We start from the raw sequence: 19,468 nt of genomic DNA, 5'->3' as shown, positions 1-19,468 counted from the left end.
TCTGAACAAAAGACCCAAAACCAAAGAAACATAATTTACCCTGATAATACACAGTAAAGGAGTTGGAACCAGAACATTTTTACCATACAAATTAAATGTTTGAATATCTATTAATGTTGTAAAAATTATAAATTACAACATTCGTAATCAATTTGTCACCAAACCACGGAACCCTTTTGAGTACCTACAGCTAATCAGCCACATATTTCACTCCCAACATCAAATTGTGGATTATGGAGCTGAAACGAGAAAGGTATTGACGGAAAATAATCAAAGTTTTACATTTTAGGCTTATTATTTTGTCAACTGAAAATCTTTTTTTGTGATACTTGAGCTTCACTTCCAAAATTAACAAAGGTCTTTGAAGTAGGTAGTCTAGTTTTCTACTATGGTTCTAACGCAAACAGCTGGATAAGAGAGACTTAAAATAAAATACAGTATTAAACACATGACGGTTAAGAATAGGTGATATTGAATCAGAATAAAAGGAAAAATCTGAGCTAGAATTATGTGAAACGCTGGTTTTTCTAAGCTCAAACTCAGTGATTTTAGAAAAGCACCAGGAGCAGAGTTAGTGAATAGTGAAAATGATACCCGGTTGGTTCTTCTTTTTCTATCTTTAGCGTGACTTATGCAGAGTCATCTGCCCCGAGAATCAGTGCAGATTGTTCCCTTCATCAGTGAAGACAAAAGCCAGACGTTAGTGGTTTATTTGTGCAGTGGGAGAGTTTTCACTCTGATCTCGGGTGAGAGGGGGACCAGGTTTCCCCTCTCTTGGTGTGGATGTTGATTGTGATTGAATCGGTCTGTCTCAGTGAAATGACGGCCTTTTGTTCTGTAAAGAGCTGAAGAGAAAACTCACTAAGACCTCCCTGTTCATCTCTTGGACTTCCTTGAAAAATGAACCTGAAAACTTTTGATCCAATAGCTCTTCTCAAAAATACTTTATGAATTTTCAAGTTTTGGAAGTTTGTATTCTAAGTTGTTTTTATCTGGATTAGGTTGAAATTAGGACTCAACATTCAGGAAACCCTCAAGATCATTTGCAATATGAATTCAGTGTAAATAGTAATTGCTGATTTTTTCTTTTTTTTTTAACAATAATCAAGTTATTAAAAATAATCATTTTCCTGAAACGAAAAACTTTTTGATTTTCAAAAATGGACATCTGCACACATTCTGTTGTTATAGATCATACCTGGAAGTGATTGGGTAAGAGTGCCACATATGTTGCTAAATATAGCTTTAAGATATTTTGATTTTATATTTCCCCTGAAGGATCGCTTTCATTTCTTTGATACATTTCATTTCTTGAGGTTTATTGTTAATAGTCATCTTTAGTGGTGTAACGGACCGTTGTCCATCAATGATCCGTACCGACCCCCCTCACGGTTCTGCACGCATGTGAACCTCAGATTAATTCCACAGTTGAACGTCAACCATCACAGTGTTAATAAAGTTTTATTGACGATCGTTATCCTCCAATATTCAGTAAAATATGAGATCAGGACTTCATTTATGCTTTTCTAGTCTCTGATCTCTGATAATGTTACAATGTAAACAACCAATCTGATCAACAGGAGAGCTAGTAACGTTAGCAGCACCGCTAACGGCTAACAGCAGGAGAGCTAGTAACGTTAGCAGCACCGCTAATGGCTAACAGCAGGAGAGCTAGTAACGTTAGCAGCACCGCTAACGGCTAACAAGCGGAGGTTCAGTTCATTATGATGCGTTCAGGCTCTGTTCAGTAAAAATTAGTATTGGTTGAAAGTAAATTATAACGTTATCATGATGTGTTCACATGTAATCTGTAAAATGTAGTGTTGGTGATAAACTAGAATAAATCCAGTAGTTTGAAGGAGATGTTTTCACATTAATATAAAATAGATATTAGAGATGAATTATGATGTTTAACTTCCTAACACTAGCTCTAAGATTATAAAATATCATTAAAACTACTAATGACAAGATTTGTTTTAATGCATAAAAATATTTTTTTTATTTACTTGTCATTTAAATTGTTTAAAGAAAATACTATAAATTACTTTAACAAAGTAAGAGTTTAACTTTTAGTATTTTTAATGGTTTACTGACTTCAGAGCGTTGAAATAATTTTGGGACGGTGACAAAAAATAAGGAGAAGGTCAGGACGCTCTCTGGCAAGTTGTGATGATTAATCTGTTGATAAGAGGATCTGTCCCGCACAGCCTGTTTCCATCCATCCTGAACAGACAGACAGACAGACAGACAGACAGGCCGCCTGGCTTCAAATTAGGCCCTAATCAACTTAGCCAGGACCCATCAGACTCCCAGCATGCCGCGCTGCAGTGCTTTGCTCCAGAACAGAGCCGCTAGCCTGCTGCTGTGCTCCAGATATTACAGGTGACCTCAGTGACCTCATCTCCACCTGGTTAATATGTGTAGGGCTGCAGTGAGGAGAAATGAGTCCTGCAACGTCTGCTAAATGACTGTAATGTAATGTAATGTAATGATAATTGCCATCAAAAGTCATTTTTTAAAGCAAAAGGTGCCAAATATTTGATGTTTCAGGTCTGAAAATGTTGAGTTTGACTTCAATTGAATTTGACATGTTTGGTCGCGGTGGTTTGTGGTCTGACAAAAAGAAAAAAGCTCAACAGCCTTTTTTCTGGAGCTTTCAACCGCACCTGAAGACTCTGGGATGCAGCTAAAAGCTGACCTAGAATTATTATTATTATTGTCATTATTTTAATAACTGCCTTTAACTTTTGGCTGACAAATGTGTCTCTAATTAAAAACGATCCCTCAGTTTGTTTTTTTAAGGTAACATTAACTTAATATGAAAAAGCCAAACGTTGTCACGGAGACGCCATTACGCTGCTCCGAGCATCGTCACATGTTTGTATCACACAGACGATGTTTAGATTCAGGATCCTCGTTTTGAGCTCCCAGAATCCTCCTGACCCAGCATTTACAGATCTGACCTGGTTCTTATTAGTCTGCATGAATCCAGGACTTTGCTTCTTCTCTGAACGAGTGCAGAAATGTTAACCACAGAGATCTCAGACATCGTTCATTCAGGCCACTAGTTTTATTGATTTTCTTTTTCTCTGAGGCTGAGTAGAGAAAAGCATCATATTTAGATCTTTAGTGTTTTGTTATCGGGTCAGATCGGGAGGATTTCATGGTTTGGTTCCCTGTTTTCGTTCTACAGAGAACCGGTCTGGTTTAACCTTCGCTAAAAGCTCTTTTTACTTCATAATGCTTCCTCTGACGGTCAGCTGATCACCAGCTTTTCTTATCAAAGTGCTTCTCATTTGCATTTCGGCTGGTTTTCAGTCGACTGTTCTCTGAACGGCTCCCCCGCCTGTCAGAACAAACACAGGGTGTGAAAGCTCTGAGGTTCAAATTACCTGCAGTCCTGTTTGAAGAGAAAAACTGTCTAATTGTTGTTCTTTTTCATCCCAGACCTTTTTAAAAACCCTCTTCTCTTCAGTAAATGTAGAATTACCAGATAACGGTACGTCTTCACATAAATCTACCTGAAAAGCTTTGGCAGCAGGAATTTTCCACTTCCTCTTACAGATGAGAACACGCAGCAGTTTGTTTTTGGTAGTTTGTTTGGTGAAGAATGAAGACATCTTGTTTTTGTTTCCATTAGTGTCAAACCTTATACCAGAGATTCGACTGTGCTGAAAGAAAGTAGAGCTTTTCTCTCCATGTTTAGTCTGTGTGACGTTCATTAACCCTGTCCTGGCTCAAGCTCTTCCACTGTTTGTGATGATGGCATGTATGAATCATTCACACGAAGAAATCAGCTGACAAATTCAAGGATCGTCGAGAAACTTGTTTATGACTGAGTCACGAACCGGCTACATGACCCCGTTTGTAATCGAGTCTGGAAACCAGATGTTTTGTTACACAGAAATCTTTAAGAAGTCATCACTGGAAACTGATGATAGGATGGACCATCTGTCAATCAAACTCTAACCCAAGCAAGTCCGAAGACAAAAATACATGTTTTTTTGTTTTTTTCCATGAAGAAAAGTCTTCAGTGTTGTTCTTTGCTCTTCTTTCAATCGAGAAATCCTCTCCAGTTCTAACTAATGCTATTAGCAGCTACGCTAACTCTTTCAGGAGACACCATTGTTGTTTTGAACCAACATTCTCCTATCTGTGTTGTCTCACACACACACCTAAGCCCCGCCCCCTATCTGCCAGTAGCTCCTGATTGGTCCGCGCTCTGGCTTATAGGACACATTACCTGCCAAGAGAGATTTCGTCTGATATTTGATTCTTTAACTCTTGCGTGATCTCGTAACATCACGAGAATCAAACTGCTGTGCGAGGTTACCCGGGCGCCGTCCACTCCCGTAAACCTAACGGGGTATTTCCACTGTTCTGTGTCACATATTGAATGAAAGAGCAAGAAAACCGCTTTAGTTATTATTTGTGCTGAAAGGAAAATCGGTTTACTCATGGTGGGGAAGCTGGAGAAGCTAAAATGAAAATAACAATCATCATTCTGCAGATATTAACTCAGTAAATTGTAGATTTAACTGTGTAGGATATGATGCAACACCGTAGCGACTTCTTTCGTGCTCTCGTCTCCTCGTTCCCCGTTTCCTCCAAACAAACATAACAGCTGAGTCCTCAAGTTATTAGCTCGGTGGTAGATGGACACGAGTACCGTTCTGTAAATATAACCAAACAGACTTCAGTCATCCAGGAGTCCTCCTCTGCTCTGCAGTAATTAGCTCATTTCATTTTGATTCCCATTTCGGTGATTAAGTCGTCTGGTTTAAGATCCTCTGCTGTCTAAATCTAAATGTCTCCCTTGTTTTGTTTTGCAGGTGACAAGACTACGTGTCCCAGAAACCCCTGTGAGAGCGAGCGACTTCCCCTTCTTCTCTTGTCCGTGTTTCCTCTCTTCCTCCGTCCGGTTGGTTGGATGAGTCCCAAACAGCGACAGAACTGTGAGCAGTGATTGGGCGCTGAGCCGGACCGGGTAGCCAACGGGAAGCCAGGTGAGCGGTCAGGTGGTGATGATGATGATGATGGCAGAGGACGCATGAGCGTTAAAATAACCTGTTAGAGCAGCACTTCACAACCTTCTTAATCCTCCAACAAACATATTAAACGAGTTAGTCCTTTAACATAAAGAAGTCAAATGACGTGTTGACAAATTCGCCATGGGAATACAGATAAATAACATGATTTTTGTTATTTACTATAATAGTTTTGGAGCCAAAATAGTGTTTTTGTTTATGTGGTTAAATGAATCCTAAGGACAAACCCAGGCTGGGAACCTGCTTCAGACGTCACAATGACATCTGATCCAACTCCTGTTTCCTGAACATAAATCATTTTCTCTTGGATCGCAGCAAATGGTGTCAAAATATTCAGTAATTTAATATTTGAAACAGAGGTCACATCGAATCCTACTGGAGGATTTATTGTGTGTGTGACACCATTACTGTATCAGTGCCCCACTGTCCGGTACAGGATGTAGGATGTTTGCTTCATCTGTTCTTTATAAATCAAATACCTGCCATAATAGAGCATAAATTCAGCTTTCCTTCTGGAAAGCTTTTTGGCCGTTTGAAGCTGATGTCTGGTTAGCCCAGTGTAGCCGGTCATATAGAGAGAACATGGACGTGTTACTCTTAATAGTGGTGTTAATCATGTCTGATATTTAATCATATTCTAGCAGACTTCATCCCACTTATTTAGTCAACAAAAACGTAGTGGTTTTCTTTGACAAAGACAAAACTGTCCTGTCAATCATTTTAGTCACAGATGAATTCGTTGTGATTATTTTTAATCTAGTTTCAGACGGAGAATGAGAGAAAGTGAAGGATTGTTTGAAAATAAATGAATCATAATTAATTGGTCTTTGACGAACAATTTCTATCAACAATAACTTTATTAGAGAATCTTCGGAGGAACAATCCTTGTTTATTAAAGCTTCTATTTTAACCAAGATTTCACATGCAGTGGAAGTCCCAGTGCATGCTGGGATAGCATGTTAGGTGTACATAATGAACGGTGCATGTTCTGTGTATTTTGTCCCTGCAGGCTAGCCATCATGGCGGACGTGGACCCAGACACCCTGCTGGAGTGGCTGCAGATGGGGCAGGGCGACGAGCGGGACATGCAGCTCATCGCTCTGGAGCAGCTCTGCATGCTGCTGCTCATGTCGGACAACGTGGACCGCTGCTTCGAGACGTGAGTTTTCAGTTTGTGAAGTGTTGACGCAGTCAGGAGGTCAGAGGTCAGCTGACTCACGGTGTCTCTTTCCTCCAGCTGCCCTCCTCGGACGTTCCTCCCGGCGCTCTGCAAGATCTTCCTGGATGAGAGCGCTCCTGACAACGTGCTGGAGGTCACTGCCAGAGCCATCACCTACTACCTGGACGTGTCTGCGGAGTGCACGCGGAGGATCGTGGGAGTGGACGGGGCCATCAAGGCGCTGTGCAACCGGCTGGTGGTGGTGGAGCTCAACAACAGGACCAGCAGAGACCTGGCCGAGCAGTGTGTCAAGGTAGGAGGGGGGACCATCGTTCAATGAGGATTATAGAGTCAGGACTTAAAGATTTGAAATATCCTTTTATGCATTTAAGGGTCTAAAAAGAGTAGACCGATGTTGTATATTTTGTTGATTTGTGTGCAACATTGTTTCCAACAATGTTCAAACAGAGAAACCTGTAAATATAATCAAGGTAACGATACGTCATCTCCTCTTTGTGCCACTTCAGCCTTGTCTTTGTCCAACACAAGCTGTCGTAAAGTGACTTTATATCCAGTTTTAAGAGACGTTTATACGATACACTTTTTAAATCTTGGGGGTTTTTAAATCTTATTTATTTTACCTTGATGAAAGATTTTGGTCATCAGACGTCTGGATCATAGGTAATCAGAGAAACAAGCCAAGCTAGCGTTAGCATCAGACGTCCCAAAACAGTGATGGAGAAACACTGGTCCTGTTGAAGACAACAACTCCCATGATCCCACGCTGGTTCACCACGTTTCTGCTGCTTCTGTGTTTTTTATCTCGTTATCCTGCAGTTCAGGGGCTGTGATGTCATCAGTTTGGAAAGCAGCAGTTTTGTTTTGTTCCAGTGAAATCTCATCAAGGAGTGCGTTGGTGTCGTTTCTCTGCTATCATGGTGAACAGCCAGCGTGTCATTAAGGCAGATAACGGGGCGTTAACTAACTAGCGTTCTACTGTTAATACTGTCATTGGAATCAATAAAAGCTAATTGTTTAGCTGCAAATGTAATTTAATGATTTTGGAATTTCTTATAATGCTGCTCGAGACTATTTTTATATACAAGATTAATAAAGTTATGTTGAGTCTTTTCTTAATCGTCTTCTTTTCTCACAATATAATAAAAAATAACTGATAAGACTATTGATAAGAGGACTGGTATCAATAAAACCCAACCATACCCATCCCTATTATCAATGTCTGTGTTGTGTAGGTGCTGGAGCTCATCTGTACCCGGGAGTCAGGCGCCGTGTTCGAGGCCGGCGGTCTCAACTGTGTGCTGAGTTTCATCAGAGACAGCGGCCACCTGGTCCACAAAGACACTCTGCACTCGGCCATGGCCGTGGTGTCCCGACTCTGCAGCAAGATGGAGCCTCAGGACTCGTCTCTGGAGACGTGCGTGGAGTCTCTGTCCAGCCTCCTCAAGCACGAGGACCACCAGGTAACGGACGAGTCGGACGGTTCTGTTTGTCATCAGCTGGTTTTTCATCATCGCTAATGACTTCCTGTCTTCCAGGTATCGGATGGTGCTCTGCGCTGCTTCGCCTCGTTAGCTGACAGGTTCACCCGCCGCGGTGTGGACCCCGCCCCTTTAGCCAAACACGGGCTGACGGAGGAGTTGCTGTCTCGCATGGCGGCCGCCGGCGGCTCTGCGTCGGGCCCCGCCTCCTCCTGTAAGCCCGGCCGGACCTCGACGGGCGCTGTGCCCTCCGCGCCGGACTCCAAGCTGAGCAACCAGGTGTCGACCATCGTCAGCCTGCTGTCCACGCTGTGCAGAGGGTCGCCACTCGTCACTCATGTAGGTCGATGGTCTGAGATGCCAAAACGCAGGAAACCGGCAGAATAATATATTCTCTTTATAATATATAGATAAGATTCCACGTTGTCTGATCTGCTCTCCCGTCTTCAGGACCTGCTGCGCTCGGCGCTGCCCGACTCCATGGAGTCCGCTCTGGGAGGGGACGAGCGCTGCGTGCTGGACACCATGCGGCTGGTGGACCTCCTGCTGGTGCTGCTGTTCGAGGGACGCAAGGCGCTGCCCAAGTCCACAGCCGGGTCGACGGGTCGGATCCCCGGCCTGCGACGTCTGGACAGCTCCGGGGAGAGATCCCACCGACAGCTCATCGACTGTATCCGTAGCAAAGACACCGACGCTCTGATCGACGCCATCGACACGGGAGGTAAGAACACGGACCCTGAACGCACCTGAGACAAGAACAGGAGGAGGTTTTCCTCAATATACCTCAACACAGAAAGTCTTGTGGATTTATACTTCCTGATATCATATTTTAACACTCTGCTACATAAAAACACACCATTGAAAAAAATGATAAGTAAATAAAATATTGTATTTTTATAGATTAAAACAAATGTCATGAGTAGTTTTAATGATGTATTATAATCTGTTTAGAGCTGGTGTTAGGAAGTTAAACATCATAATTCATCTCTAATATCTATTTTATATTAATGTGAAAACATCTTCAAACTACTGGATTTATTCTAGTTTATCACCAACACTACATTTTACAGATTACATGTGAACACATCATGATAATGTTATAATTTACCTTCAGACAATACTCATTTTCACTGAACAGAGCCTGAACGCATCATAGTGTAACTGAACTGAACCTCCATTCGTTAGCCATTAGCGGTGCTGCTAACGTTACTAGCTCTCCTCCTGTTAGCCGTTAGCGGTGCTGCTAACGTTACTAGCTCTCCTGTTGATTTAAACACAGATTGGTTGTTTACAATGTAACATTATCAGAGATCAGAGACTAGAAAATAATCAGAATATTACTGAATATTGGAGGATAACGATTGTCAGTAAAACTTTATTTAACACTGATGGGTAACGTTAAACTGTGCAATTGATTTCAGTGACAAAAAGTCTCTCCCTGCTTTCTATATTACAGCTTTTGAGGTGAACTTCATGGACGATGTTGGACAGACGCTGCTCAACTGGGCTTCAGCTTTCGGCACACAGGAAATGGTAAAAAGTTAAAAAAAGAACACAGAAACAAGAGTGATTGATTGAAATCACACCTTTGTTTATAAGCTGGTCGGTCTAACACTTGGATCCAGCGTGAAATATCTCAACAACTGTTAATGCTAACACACCAACGCTTTAGTGTTTGTGTTTGATAATAATAACTCTTAAAGCAAAATAAAGAATAACGAGAACAAATCCATCGGGCTCCAGCAGCCGCTAACAATAAATATTATTATTGGAATAAATAATAATATGTATATTAATAATTACAATGAATATTATTATTAGACTATGTATTATAATAATATATATTATTATGATAATATCTTATAATAATAATTATTATTTTTAAGAATACATTTTGTTATAATAATAATAATGTATTATAATTAGAATAATAGTAATAATTATGCATATTATTATAATATATATTATAATTATATTTCTTATTATTCAAGTAATAATATTATTATAATAATTATTATAAAGGTCTGGAGCCTCAGGTTGACTTTTATTTCCTGGCTGTAATTTTAGTTTGACTAACTTTGTTTGTTGTTGTTCCAGGTGGAGTTTCTATGTGAGAGGGGGGCGGACGTCAACAGAGGTCAGAGGTCATCTTCACTACACTACGCTGCCTGTTTTGGACGCCCACAAGTAGCTAAGGTAACACACGCAGAGAGAATACACACACTATAAATACATCAGTCAGATTCAGTTAATGGTTTCCTTTCAGCTAAATATCTCTCTCGTCTGGAGTCATGTTGTGTTATAGACATCTGATTGGCTGTGTATTCTGTTGTGTAATATGTGTGTGTGTGTGTTTGTGCAGACTCTTCTGCGTCACGGAGCGAACCCTGACCTGAGAGATGAGGACGGGAAAACTCCTCTGGACAAGGCCAGGGAGAGAGGACACAGTGAGGTGGTGGCAATACTGCAGTCCCCTGGTTAGTACACTATTTCTACTACGGTGAACTATCCAATACTACTATTACTACTACTACTACTACTACTACTACTACTACTACATCTACCTGTGACTACGTTTACATGCACCAAATATTCTGTTTTTTGCTTAGATTACATAACATACATCAGATCAGGGGCAATACTCTTTCTTCTGCTCTGCACAATTTTTCAAAACTCTGTAACTTTGTACATTTTGGGAGAGGTAGAGTGTGAACACACGAACAACGAGAAACATGTCATGAGACACTTGCTAAAGCATCGTTATTATATTATTAGGTTTTACAAATCTCACCCAGTTGTTCCAGAATTGAATGAACGCTTTTCTGAAGACGAAGATAAATCAGTCCACTCCTGTATCGTGGGGGTTTAAATTAGTCATATCAAATTCTGACTATTGTCATAATCCGAATTATAGTTGAATATTAATGTGCATTTAAACGTAGTCACTGTTGACTCTCCTGGTTTAAACTCTAACCCTCATTAGCTCCGTGTTTGAGCTCTTCATTTTCTGAGTTTTCAATAAACTAATCCTCCTTCAAGGTTAATAATTGTAAGAAATTGTTCCACATAAAGTGTGAGAACTCCAGACACGCTCACAACCATGTGAAGCTGCTCGCTCAGCAGCAGCCGGGTAACACGAACGTGTCGCTTTGTTGCAGGAGACTGGATGTGTCCCGTGAACAAAGGCGACGACAAGAAGAAAAAGGACGTGAACAAGGAGGAGGAGGAGGGCGGTGAGCCCAAAGGAGACCCAGAAATGGCTCCTATCTACCTGAGGAGACTTCTGCCTGTTTTTGCACAAACCTTTCAGCAAACCATGCTGCCTTCTATAAGGTAGGAACTGTGAACTCCTCCTCTTCAAATGTGTCATTGAAGGTCTCCCTCCTCATTGATTTGATTAAAGACAGATGGAGCACAAAGAGGAGTTCCTAATCTTAATTTAATTAGAGCACATGGTAGGTGAGCTGCACTTCTAAGCCACGCTGTCTGCCATTGGCTGATTAACCGTCAGCAGACCGAAGTCTTTTTCTTTGTACAAATGTAAGATAAAAAAAAAAAAAAAAAAGAGGGAAAGAAATGAAATCCTCCTGATGAGACGGCCGGGTGTATTCATTCAGTTTGTGTGTGTGTGTGTGCGTGTGCGTGTGTGTGTGTGTGTGTGTGTGTGTGTGCGTGTGCGTGTGCGTGTGTGTGTGTGTGTGTGTTTTAGGAAAGCCAGTCTGGCTCTGATCAGGAAGATGGTTCACTACAGCAGTGAAGTTCTGCTGAAGGAGGTGTGTGACAGCGAGACGGGACACCACCTCCCCACTGTGCTGGTGGAGATCACTGCTACTGTCCTCGACCAGGAGGTACACACACACACACACACATTTGGACATGAAAACACACACACACACATTTGGATGTGAAAACCTCGGGGTTACATTTTTCCACCAAGAGTTCCTTCATCAATATCTCCAAATCTAAATCATCATCACGCCATCACTGAAGAATAACACAGTTATAATGACTAAATCTGTGAAAAAAACTAAAGGAACTTTTAACTCCACACTTTTGTCCTCTGATATTTGCGTAAATGACACAAGCAAGCTGAGGATGTTAGAACTTAAACTAACTGTTAGAGTGTTCAAGGACAGTCGGCAAGATGACAATCTGCCGGTTTTTAGAGCTCCTGGCTGTGATAAATCAACGTAGTTTAGGCATTTATTTAACGACAACATGCTTTTGGTTGTGTGGGTTTAAGAGGGTGAAACTGAAATCACTCTCCACCTACTGGCTTTTTCTGAATCTTTCATCCAAATGTGGGACAACTCTATGTCATGCGTTTTTATTTTTATTTCTGCAGTCTGGGACTAAATGTGTCTCTTGTGTTTTAGGACGATGACGACGGTCACCTGCTGGCTCTGCAGATCATCAGAGACCTGGTGGATAAAGGTGGAGACGTTTTCCTCGACCAGCTGGCTCGACTGGGAGTCATCAACAAGGTGTCCACTCTGGCTGGACCGGTGTCCGACGACGAGAACGAGGACGAAACCAAACCGGAGAAGGTGCGTGTGTGCGTGTGTGCGTGTGTGTGTGTGTGTTGTGTGTGTGTGTTTTATGCTCCGCACTGTTCTTGTGAACGCAAATTTCTTAAAATTTAGCACAAAAGACACAAAGATCAACTGGTTAATATTATTTTTCTACTTCAGTTATTTTTTCTCTGTCATTTCTGTCAATGATACTCACAAAGTTGACCCAGCAGCTGAGATCTGGTAACACGGAGATGTTTCTAAAAACAAGTCCTGAGACAACATGCACTCAAATACATAAAATAACCATTTCTTTATATTCATTAATTAGTACAGTGTTTAGGAAAAGTCAAATTAAAAAGAGTTTTTGACTAAAGTAAAGAAAATAAGAAATTCCAACATTTGTTTAGATTTATGACTCATTTTAAAATTAGATTATCAGAAAATTTACTTTAATATAAAATACATTTGGGTTATTTGTTTAAGTTTTGGTGAGTGGCATTTTTTAAATTTTAGTTATTTACCTGAAAATCAAATAAAAAAAATTAATGAAATTTACCCAACAACCCAAATGTATTTTATATTTCTGGCAAACTTCCAGGTGTTTAAAGAGTTTTAAGACTTAAACAGATTTTTTATTTTTGTATTTTCCAATTTAAAAAAACATGATATTTTACGGTCATAGTTTTAGAACTGAATTTTACTGAGCACCTGTATCGTTGTTGCTCGGGCTGCAGGAGGAGGAGTCGCAGGAGGATGCGAGGGAGATCCAGCAGGGGAAGCCGTACCACTGGAAGGACTGGTCCATCATCAGAGGGAGGGACTGTCTCTACATCTGGTCTGATGCCGCCGCTCTGGAGCTCTCCAACGGGTCCAACGGCTGGTTCAGGTTCATCCTGGACGGGAAGCTGGCCACCATGTACTCCAGCGGGAGTCCAGAGGGGGGTTCGGACAGCTCCGGTACGGGGGTCACAGCGGACTTGGGACTTAGCTACTTTGGGTGTCTTTGTTGCCACAACTGAACTTATCTCCTCTTTCTCCTCCTCTATCTCTCCCTCCTCCCCTTGCACTTCTCTCCCAACTCCTCCTCCTCCTCCTTCTGTCTCCCTCCTCACCTCTTCAACTCTCCTCTCCTCCTCTGTCTTCTCCTCCTCTCTCTTACCTCTCCTCCTCCTCCTCCTCTCCTCTCTCCCCCTGCAGAGTCCCGCAGTGAGTTCCTGGAGAAGCTCCAGCGTGCGAGGAGTCAGGTGAAGCCGGTGACGTCCAGTCAGCCCGTCCTGTCCAGTGTCGGTCCCACTAAGCTGACGGTGGGGAACTGGTCTCTGACCTGCCTGAAGGACGGCGAGATCGCCATCCACAACTCTGACGGCCAGCAGGCCACCATCCTGAAGGAGGACCTACCAGGCTTCGTCTTCGAGTCCAACCGGGGAACCAAACACTCGTTCACGGCCGAGACCTCGCTGGGCTCGGAGTTTGTGACGGGCTGGACGGGGAAGCGGGGCAGGAAGCTGAAGTCCAAGCTGGAGAAGACGAAGCAGAAGGTGAAGAGCATGGCGAGGGAGCTGTACGACGACCATTTCAAAGCCGTGGAGAGCATGCCCCGAGGAGTGGTCGTCACCCTGAGGAACATCTCCACCCAGCTGGAGTCGGCCTGGGAGCTGCACACCAACAGACAGGTACGCCAGCGGCCTCCTCTAGAGTCCATTCTCTCTACTGTCCATCCACTGGTTGTAGAAAAACATGGCGACGGGGAAATTGCCGAACTCAAGGCTTCATGACATCAGTCCACAAACCTATGAAAGCCGTCACCACGACTACGTGCGCTTCTTATAAACAGTGTGTTTTCTTTTAAACGAAAAGTGTAGTAATGATTCAAGGACCATTTATTGTCGTCATGCAACACAGGGATGCTCAACGATATTCAGTTTGTATTTGTAACGCAACAAACGCATGACAAGCAGAATAATAACAAAAACAGTAGGACATTCCTGTAGTGCATTTTTTTTAAATTTTCATCATAATGAATGTAAACAGCAGCAACAAAAACAATTCTCTGGTCAGATAATATGTCCGACATCTTCACATTAAAAATTAAACGTGAGGAAAACATTGTTTATCAGCTCTGACTGTGTTTGAGCACCATGATGTAAACACAGAGCCTCTCGTCCCACCGGAGTCCTGATCTCTGTCCTGCTGTCCGCCCGTCAAGAGCAGCTTGATCCGGGATGAACGATGGATCAGGTCTCTGTGAAGATGTGGACTCAACAGTCACCGACCTCCCGCTGCTTTTATCCATCTTATTTTACTGTGACCGGCCTCAGACAGCCAGGAGCATTCTGGGTAGTGGAGAAGCTTTCAGTCCTAGCTGGGTTAGCTTGGCTCTACTCCCACTCCTCTTTGGAGCAGTTTGGTGGCGGGTTGGTCGGCCGTTGGCTGTGATCTTCTCAAAATCATCAGCCTTTAATCCCGACGCTTCCTTTTCAGATGTTGTTGAATGTATTCTTTCATATGCCATTAATAATAAACATGAAAAAACAACAAAAAATTAAGACAAAAGTGAAATTCATGGGAGCTACCGGCCGCAGCATGGACATGCAGTGTCGTTGCCATAGCAATCAAGCCTCAGATGTGCCATCCGTTTTGTGTTTTCAGTGCATTGAAGGGGAGAACACGTGGAGGGACCTGATGAAGACGGCTCTGGAGAACCTGATCGTAGTGCTGAAGGATGAAAACACCATTTCCCCCTATGAGATGTGCAGCAGTGGCCTGGTCCAGGCTCTGTTCACCGTCCTCAATAATGTGAGTAGTGTTTTCAACATTAGAACGTGGCAGCGACCTTTTAAAGAAGTCGGGTTGTTAAAGTCTTTTGTGTCCGTCTGTGTGCAGAGTGTTGACCTGGACCTGAAACATGATTGTAAGCCTTTAATGGAGAGGATCAATGTCTTTAAGGCGGCTTTCAGCGAGAATGAAGACGATGAAAGGTAACGGCACCAAACACCAGCTCACATGTTCACATCCTCACTGTAAAGGCCACACCCAAGAGTTAAATCACACTAACTACCCTGAACATCTGACGGACGACTTTTAACTGCACACTTTTTCACTCAGATATTTGCGTAAATGAAACAAGCAAGCTGAGGATGTTAGAACTTAAATGAACTGTTAGAACAGTTGTTTAGGTTTTATTTTATTTTTTTGCTCCTGTCACATTTTTCTCTTTGTGGTCTTGATTTTTTAACTTTAATATTAAATTCCTGCTTCTCTTTGGAAACCGAACAATCATGACTAGAAGTAGAGAGAACTCAAACCTGTCTTTAGTGAAGAATAACACAATTATATTGACATAAATCATAAGAAATGGAAAAAAACACAAGTTGAACTTCTTGAATAATGGAATCTGTATATCCAAAATTTCTACAAGTGTATGGAGGTTCTACATGTTGTATATATTGAGTTATTATCACTTTCACAACCTCTACTTCCAGCCTCTCCTCTCCAGCAGCCTGAAGTTCAGTCTAAGCTTCACAGGTTTTTTTTGTCACATGACTGTTGGTCTCAGATGAATCAGTCATGACTTCATTGTTGAAGTGAGGAGCTCAGAATTTAAGGTTTTTAACAGAATCTGGTTAAAGTAAACAGTTTAATAATGGCAAAGTCTTAAATGAGACATGTAGAATTTTTTTGGATGAAATATAATTTTAGGCTGAGTTTCGGTTGCTTTTTCCTTCACACATGATGTGTTCAAGGACCGTTTGAATGTTGAAAATCTGACGATAATGAACGTTTTTACAGCTTCTGGCTGTGATAAACAATGTAGTTTTGGCAATTGTGTAAAGAAAAACATGGTTTTGGGGTTCAGAGGGTTGAAGAAGTGTGGTGGTCTGTTCTTGTCTCAAGCTGTCTGATAAACATGAACCGTGTTTGTGTGCCTCTGCAGCCGACCAGCTGTTGCCTTAATCCGTAAATTGATAGCTGTCCTGGAGTCAATAGAACGTCTACCTCTGCACCTGTACGACACTCCAGGATCCACATACAACCTGCAGGTGAGCCACATTGTGGTCTGGCTTCTTGTTTACTTTCTTTTTTGGGCAGAAAAACTCTTGACTAAACGGTGTGTGTTTTGTGCTCTTCAGATCTTGACGAGGAGGCTGCGGTTCCGTCTGGAGCGAGCGCCCGGTGAGACGGCTCTGATCGACCGGACGGGTCGCATGTTGAAGATGGAACCGCTCGCTACTGTGGAGTCTCTGGAGCAGTACCTGCTGAAGATGGTGAGGACGCCCTGAACACGACTCTGGTGTTTGCACTTTAGTGAGATCAAAACACTCATTTTACTCTTCTTCCTCTTCTTCGTCCTCCAGGTGGCGAAGCAGTGGTACGACTTTGAGCGCTCGTCCTTCGTCTTTGTGAGGAAGCTGAGGGAAGGACAGACCTTCACGTTCAGACACCAACACGACTTTGACGAGAATGGAATCATCTACTGGGTCGGAACCAACGCCAAGTAAGAACAGCAAACGATCAATCTTTATTTAAGTGGCTACAAATGTTTTTAATGCAGCATGCATCTTTTGGTAATAAGCAGGGCAGAATTAATTCACCCAATTTTTGAATGGTGTTTGGTTTTGACAAATTTAACCTGGTAAATGTCCCATGTTTTAGGATTTCACATTTCGTCAATTCAGTTTATTATAAATATTATCAGTTATCTGAAGACTTCAAACTGACTTAACTTGTTGAGTTGTTTTTTATTAGTTTTTAAGAGTTGAAGTTAAAGAAAACTTACATCGTCATAGTTTGACTTTCAGTTAAATATTTTAATCCAATCGTGACTCATTTCTTTTTGGTCCAGGACGGCCTATGAGTGGGTAAACCCTGCTGCCTATGGCCTGGTGGTGGTGACATCATCAGAAGGGCGCAACCTCCCCTACGGCCGTTTGGAGGACATCCTGAGTCGGGATAGCTCCGCCCTCAACTGCCACACCAACGACGACAAGAACGCCTGGTTCGCTGTCGACCTCGGCCTCTGGGTCATTCCCTCAGCGTACACCCTGAGACACGCCAGGTAATAAAGCAAACGCACATACTGAGACACGCCAGGTAATAAAGCAAACGCACATACTGAGACACGCCAGGTAATAAAGCAAACGCACATACTGAGACACGCCAGGTAATAAAGCAAACGCACATACTGAGACACGCCAGGTAATAAAGCAAACGCACATACTGAGACACGCCAGGTAATAAAGCAAACGCACATACTGAGACACGCCAGGTAATAAAGCAAACGCACATACTGAGACACGCCAGGTAATAAAGCAAACGCACATACTGAGACACTCCAGGTAATAAAGCAAACGCACATACTGAGACACTCCAGGTAATAAAGCAAACGCACATACTGAGACACTCCAGGTAATAAAGCAAACGCACACCTCAGATAAGCTAGTTAAACGCACTTTCGATTTATCCTAAAACAAGTATATTTAATCAGGACTTTTTTTCCCATCTCCTCCTCCTGCTCCCCGTTCTCCTCCTCCTCCTCTCTGTTCTCCTCCTCCTCCTGCTGCTCCTCCTCCTCCTGCTGCAGGGGTTATGGCCGCTCTGCGTTGAGGAACTGGGTGTTTCAGGTGTCGAAGGACGGACAGAATTGGACGACTCTCTACACCCACGTAGACGACTGCAGCCTCAACGAACCGGGGTACGGCATTCCTCTCTGTACCAATAAACTGATCAATCAATCAACTGCAGTGATCAATAAAACCTGCTTGATTTGAGACACATCAACATGAATGGACCAATGATTTACTGTCCGTCTGTCTCAGGTCAACGGCCACGTGGCCTCTGGACCCGTCCAAAGAGGAGAAGCAGGGCTGGAGACACATCCGGATCAAACAGATGGGGAAGAACGCCAGCGGTCAGACTCACTACCTGTCTCTGTCCGGACTGGAGCTGTACGGCACCGTCACCGCCGTCTGCGAGGACCAGCTGGGTAAGACCTCCAGCCAGGGTTACCTTTTTAATCGGGACCCACAATATGAATCAAAAGACAAGGAGTGTAACTCTGAGATATGATCATAGTCTGTAGGTGTAATGGCTAAAAGCCATAAACCAACCTCCACAATGAAGAGGAGGGATTCGAATGTTCTGTAAACTCATATCTCATATTCATAGACTACTTTACTACTTGAATAAAAACCCTATAAATAAAGGAGTCAAGTATTAAATGTTTTATAAAGAAACAAAGGTTGAATCTAAGCTCAACTATGTGCGCATGCTTCAGTGTCACACACAGTGTGGGATCTCTGAACGCTGAGTCAAATGTTCACAAAAGCCTTTCTCTTTTTCTCTGAGTAACCTAGTAGAGTTTGAACGTTTCATCTGACCCCGACTCCTCCTTTTTAGTTTTTGTTCTTCCTCCTCTCTGTCACTTTGTGGTTATCCCTCTTCGTCATCTCCTCATCGGTTGGATGTTTGATAGAAACCTTCGTCTCTCGATCTTCCTCTCTCAGGTAAAGCGGTGAAGGAGGCGGAGGCGAACCTCCGTCGGCAGCGGCGCCTGTTCCGTTCCCAGGTGATGAAGTACATCGTCCCCGGGGCGCGGGTCGTCCGCGGCATCGACTGGAAGTGGCGCGACCAGGACGGCAACCCGTCCGGAGAAGGCACCGTCACCGGAGAGGCTCACAACGGTAAGAACCGGAAACTGAGGAGTGAAAACGTTACGGTTCGAACAAACCAACCAGATTAACGGCTTTATTCATGTTTCATAACTTAATATCTTGTCTTTTTGGTAACTGGAGTCCAGCTTCCTGTGTCAGAGGCTCAATGTGGGAAGATATTTGTTCCAGCAAGTATTTTATGATTTCATAATTTTAGATTCACATTTTGATGCCAGTTGTTTAGATTGAGGTTTAACCTCCTGAACACTATTTGTCTTGGAGACAACTTTCAAACACACAAATCATATACATTTAGTAGGTTCAACTCTGGAGTTTTGAGTTTAACGAGCTGCTGGTTCAGATATCTTCCTGCATGTTTAACTCTCTGATCCGTGTCCTCAACAGGTTCCTGTGAGAGAGAAGAACGGTTCCACTGTAACTCTTCTCTCTGAACTTTCTCACACCCACATGACCTCTAACATGACCTCTGTGGTGTAGATGTGTAGTTCAGTGTCACGTCTGTGTTTTCTTTTCCCAGCAATCGTTAACACTATCAGCTTACAGTCAGATAATCAATAGCTAATCAATATCAGCGACA

The 19,468-nt window shown here is 42.7% G+C and overlaps 1 protein-coding gene across 2 annotated transcripts in view; it reads left to right on the top strand.

Annotated features, from left to right (window-relative positions):
* Positions 1–19,468, top strand: part of hectd1 (HECT domain containing 1) — a 37,996-nt gene that overhangs the window by 3,866 nt on the left and 14,662 nt on the right. For both annotated transcript variants that reach the window (XM_054613592.1, XM_054613591.1), the window contains exons 2-24: positions 4,833–5,006; positions 6,058–6,207; positions 6,286–6,520; positions 7,461–7,688; positions 7,764–8,045; positions 8,157–8,427; positions 9,163–9,239; positions 9,804–9,902; positions 10,069–10,183; positions 10,865–11,039; positions 11,416–11,554; positions 12,083–12,253; positions 12,955–13,177; positions 13,418–13,893; positions 14,870–15,016; positions 15,104–15,198; positions 16,155–16,260; positions 16,351–16,485; positions 16,576–16,715; positions 17,064–17,276; positions 17,802–17,912; positions 18,037–18,203; positions 18,724–18,900. In XM_054613592.1, the coding sequence (XP_054469567.1) occupies positions 6,068–6,207; positions 6,286–6,520; positions 7,461–7,688; positions 7,764–8,045; positions 8,157–8,427; positions 9,163–9,239; positions 9,804–9,902; positions 10,069–10,183; positions 10,865–11,039; positions 11,416–11,554; positions 12,083–12,253; positions 12,955–13,177; positions 13,418–13,893; positions 14,870–15,016; positions 15,104–15,198; positions 16,155–16,260; positions 16,351–16,485; positions 16,576–16,715; positions 17,064–17,276; positions 17,802–17,912; positions 18,037–18,203; positions 18,724–18,900 (3,922 nt within the window). In that variant the 5' untranslated portion in view covers positions 4,833–5,006; positions 6,058–6,067. The remainder of the gene's footprint in view (positions 1–4,832; positions 5,007–6,057; positions 6,208–6,285; positions 6,521–7,460; positions 7,689–7,763; positions 8,046–8,156; positions 8,428–9,162; positions 9,240–9,803; positions 9,903–10,068; positions 10,184–10,864; positions 11,040–11,415; positions 11,555–12,082; positions 12,254–12,954; positions 13,178–13,417; positions 13,894–14,869; positions 15,017–15,103; positions 15,199–16,154; positions 16,261–16,350; positions 16,486–16,575; positions 16,716–17,063; positions 17,277–17,801; positions 17,913–18,036; positions 18,204–18,723; positions 18,901–19,468) is intronic.

This window comes from Anoplopoma fimbria, chromosome 15 (genome assembly GCF_027596085.1).
Source record: "Anoplopoma fimbria isolate UVic2021 breed Golden Eagle Sablefish chromosome 15, Afim_UVic_2022, whole genome shotgun sequence".
Classification (NCBI taxonomy): domain Eukaryota; kingdom Metazoa; phylum Chordata; class Actinopteri; order Perciformes; family Anoplopomatidae; genus Anoplopoma; species Anoplopoma fimbria.
Note: the sequence above shows the minus strand (reverse complement) of the source record. Positions and strands in the feature narration are given on the sequence as shown.